This window comes from Nomascus leucogenys, chromosome 4 (assembly GCF_006542625.1).
Source record: "Nomascus leucogenys isolate Asia chromosome 4, Asia_NLE_v1, whole genome shotgun sequence".
Lineage (NCBI taxonomy): Eukaryota > Metazoa > Chordata > Mammalia > Primates > Hylobatidae > Nomascus > Nomascus leucogenys.
Genome location: NC_044384.1, coordinates 77,674,351 through 77,678,315, shown reverse-complemented (window position 1 = coordinate 77,678,315; position 3,965 = coordinate 77,674,351). Strand labels below are relative to the sequence as shown.

At 42.8% G+C, this 3,965-nt stretch overlaps 1 protein-coding gene across 1 annotated transcript; it reads left to right on the top strand.

Annotated features, from left to right (window-relative positions):
• Nucleotides 1-358: 358 nt before the first annotated feature.
• Nucleotides 359-1,383, top strand: LOC100590351 (olfactory receptor 10Q1). The gene has a single exon (XM_003275337.3). The coding sequence runs from the start codon at nt 396-398 to the stop codon at nt 1,353-1,355; it is 960 nt and encodes a 319-aa protein (XP_003275385.2). The 5' UTR covers nt 359-395; the 3' UTR covers nt 1,356-1,383.
• Nucleotides 1,384-3,965: the final 2,582 nt, after the last annotated feature.

Below are 3,965 nucleotides of genomic sequence, written 5' to 3'. Positions count from 1 at the left end.
CTGAAAAAAGTAAATGACAAATTCATTTATCTAATTTTAAAATATGTGCAACCATACAACTCTTCACTGTAATTAACTACAAGCAAAATAATTAAGTCTTATCAATTGGATTGAAAATATCGGGGTGGGGGGAGATATTTCACAAGGAACATCTACATGTGTCTACGTGTCTTGCCCCCAGGAATTTCTGCAGATAACTGTCTATCCCATTCATGAAGATTTCCAAGGAAAAGTATACCAAACCCTCTATCGTGAATTCATTCCCATGCACCGTGATTGGAAACTAGCTACTAAATAGGTAATTCCAAATAAAATTGTACACTCCTGCTTTTACTCAAGAAGTAAAGCAACTCAGCCAAGAAGAGCTCAGTGCGTCCTATTCTTTTGCATAAGACATGCCTGTGGGGAAACTTGTCTTCAACCAGTCTGACCCCACTGAGTTTGTGTTCCGTGTGTTCACCACAGCCACTGAATTCCAGGTTCTTCTCTTCCTTCTCTTCCTCCTCCTCTACTTGATGATCCTCTGTGGCAACACAGCCATCATCTGGGTGGTGTGCACACACAGCACCCTCCGCACCCCGATGTATTTCTTCCTGTCCAACCTGTCTTTCCTGGAAATCTGCTACACCACCGTGGTAGTACCCTTGATGCTTTCCAACATTTTGGGGGCCCAGAAGCCCATTTCGTTGGCTGGATGTGGGGCCCAAATGTTCTTCTTTGTCACCCTCGGCAGCACGGACTGTTTCCTCTTGGCGATCATGGCCTATGACCGTTATGTGGCCATCTGCCACCCGCTGCACTACACCCTCATCATGACCCGCGAGCTGTGCACGCAGATGCTGGGTGGGGCCCTGGGCCTGGCCCTCTTCCTCTCCCTGCAGCTCACCGCCTTAATCTTCACCCTGCCCTTCTGCGGCCACCACCGGGAAATCAACCACTTCCTCTGCGATGTGCCTCCCATCCTGCGCCTGGCCTGCGCTGACATCCGCGTGCACCAGGCTGTCCTCTATGTCGTGAGCATCCTCGTGCTGACCATCCCCTTCCTGCTCATCTGCGTCTCCTACGTGTTCATCGCCTGTGCCATCCTGAGCATCCGTTCTGCCGAGGGCCGCCGCCGGGCCTTCTCCACCTGCTCCTCCCACCTCACCGTGGTCTTGCTGCAGTATGGCTGCTGCAGCCTCGTGTACCTGCGTCCTCGGTCCAGCACCTCAGAGGATGAGGACCGCCAAATCGGGTTGGTCTACACCTTTGTCACCCCCTTACTCAACCCTTTGATTTACACCCTTAGGAACAAGGATGTCAAAGGTGCTCTGAGGAAAGCCATTATCCGTAAAGCAGCCTCTGACGCCAGCTGAAGGCTTAGGGGCACTGGGCTGGGTGTCTGTCTGTTGCTGTGTCAAAGAATTCTAAATGACACAGAATTGTAATACTTTCCCACACTTTGCACTGGATGTTTCTTTTTTGCCATATTTGCCCCAAGTTCACAATTCGTGCTTATTTTTCTGAAGCGCTTTGACTAAGATATGAAAATTTGGGCAGAACTTACAGTGTAGGAATGCTAGTTTACTTAGCTTTACTTTAAGGATTTACAGCTCACCTATGTCAATTGCCATATGGGGAACACCCCATACAGATTGTGAATAAAGGCTGATAGACGTGCTGCCTCCTGGGGAGATGATGTAATTTACGCTGTGAAAGTTGCCTTAAGTAAGGAATATTCATAAAGACATATTTTGCTCAAATATAAACACATTTTATTATTGTTTTGGGTATCAGTATGTGACAAACAATAGCTTACTTAATGCATTAATTTCCTTTGCACCATACATCCCAACTGGTTGCTTTCATTTTCTTCATGCCAGAAAGGGGCTAGGAATTTTCTTTCACTGACTAATCACCTACTATGTACCAGCCTTGCTAGGGTATGGAGAATTACATCTGGTCTATGCCAGCCCTGCCTGCAGGAGCCCTCTGTGCTGGTGGCTCTCACACTAGTCTTTGCTGTTCCACCTTCCTCACGACCTCCTACACCTTCATGAGGGCTGCTGCTCACAGATCCACTGAGCAGGTAGCACTACTGTGGCACCACTCCTACCTCAGCATAGTTTTGCAGCAGACCGGCTGTTACCTCTTCATGTACATGGGGTTGTGTTCCAACCCCAAATAAACCCTCGGGTAAAATCCACTTCCCTTTATGGTATTCACAGTGGACACCACATGGCTCCGCCTTCTCATTTACACCCTGAGGAACAGCCAGGCCCAGAGGAGTCCAGGGATAGTTCTTACAAGCAATTACCTCTCCCATAACAGCTGAGGGAGGGTGCAATCTATTAGGTGAGGGTCCGGATCCAGATCTTAAGCTGATTTTAATTAGCAGCTACAGGAAGAGAGTGAAGATATCTGCCAGTGGATATTAAACTGACCTAAGAAATTGTTATAACCTTTTGGAATCCTATATGGTTACGTTTACCAAAACCCTTGAAAAGTTTCTATTCTTTCATTTCAGAATTCTTATTCTAAAAACATAACCTCAGAAAATTAACAGAATGTCAAACAAAACAAAATATAAGGGTGTTTCTTACATTTATAACATGAAAAGTGATTAAAATCTAATTTCCAACAATATTGGATACATAAACACAGCATACTAAAATCATTAATATTTAGTAATAAAGGGCAATGTTTATCATTATACCTGTAAGTAATAAAATCAAGATTCAAGCCTGTATGTACAATAAGAGCCCAATTTTATAAAAATATATACATGCATAATGAGGAATAGAAATACACCAAAAAGTTAACAGTTGTTATCTGTGATGTAGAATTATGAATGTTCTAGTTTTCCTCTTTATTAATTTTCCCTGATTTCCAAAATAAGATTGTGTTCCTCTTATAATCAGAAATATAATTTCTAGAAGGAATCTGAGGTTCATGTAGATTTATTTGGCATATTAACCTCCCATCATCATAGTTCAGATCCACTTTTTATATTTTTTCTAGATTAGGACTATTTTGGTGGGGGGGTACTTCTTTTTCCCTTTGAAATTGCTTTTGGAGCTACTAATTTTTAACCTGATTTCACACGATGATAAGGAGAAGAACTACAAAGTGTTACATATTCTGGGGACAGTCACTGGATTTAACAATACATTAGAAATGCCTTGCTTTTGATATGGTTTGGCTCTGTGTCCCCACCCAAATCTCATCTCAAATTGTAATCCCTATGTGTAGGGGACCGGGAACTGGTGGGAGGTGATTGGATCATGGAGGCGGTTTCCCTCATGCTGTTCTCATGATAGTGAGGGAGTTCTCACCAGATCTGATGATTTTAAAAGTGGCAGTTTCCCCTGTGCACACTCTCTTGCCTGCAGCAATGTAACATGTGCTTTGCTTTCCCTTCACCTTCCACCATGATTGTAAGTTTCCTGAGGTCTCCTCAGCCATGTGGAACTGTGATTCGATTAAACCTCTTTTGTTTATAAATTACCCAGTCTCAGGTAGTGTATTTATGGCTGCATAAGAATGGACTAATACAGCTTCTAAGTACAGTAGTCCTCTCTTATCCAAAGGGAGTACTTCCAAGACCCCCGGAGGACGTCTGAAACCATAGATAGTATCAAATCCTGTACATACTATGTTTTTTACCTACACATACATACTTACAATAAAATTTAGCTTATAAATTAGCCGCAGTAAGAGATTAACAACAGCAACAATAAAATAGAACAATTATAACAATATACTATAATAAAAGTTATGTGAATGTGGTCTCTCTCTCTCTCAAAATATCTTAATGTACAGTACTCCTCACTCTTCTTTTCATAATGATGTGAGGTGATATAATGCCTATGTGATTAGATGAAATGAGGTAAATGACACAGGCATTATAACACAACATCTGGCTACTATTGACTTTCTGATGGCCAGAAAAAGGATCATCTGCTTGGGGTGATCTCGGATCATCA

What these genes read in the sequence shown, in the direction of transcription:
- LOC100590351 (XM_003275337.3), top strand. Translation starts at nt 396, where the DNA reads ATGCCTGTGGGGAAACTTGTCTTCAACCAGTCTGACCCCACTGAGTTT.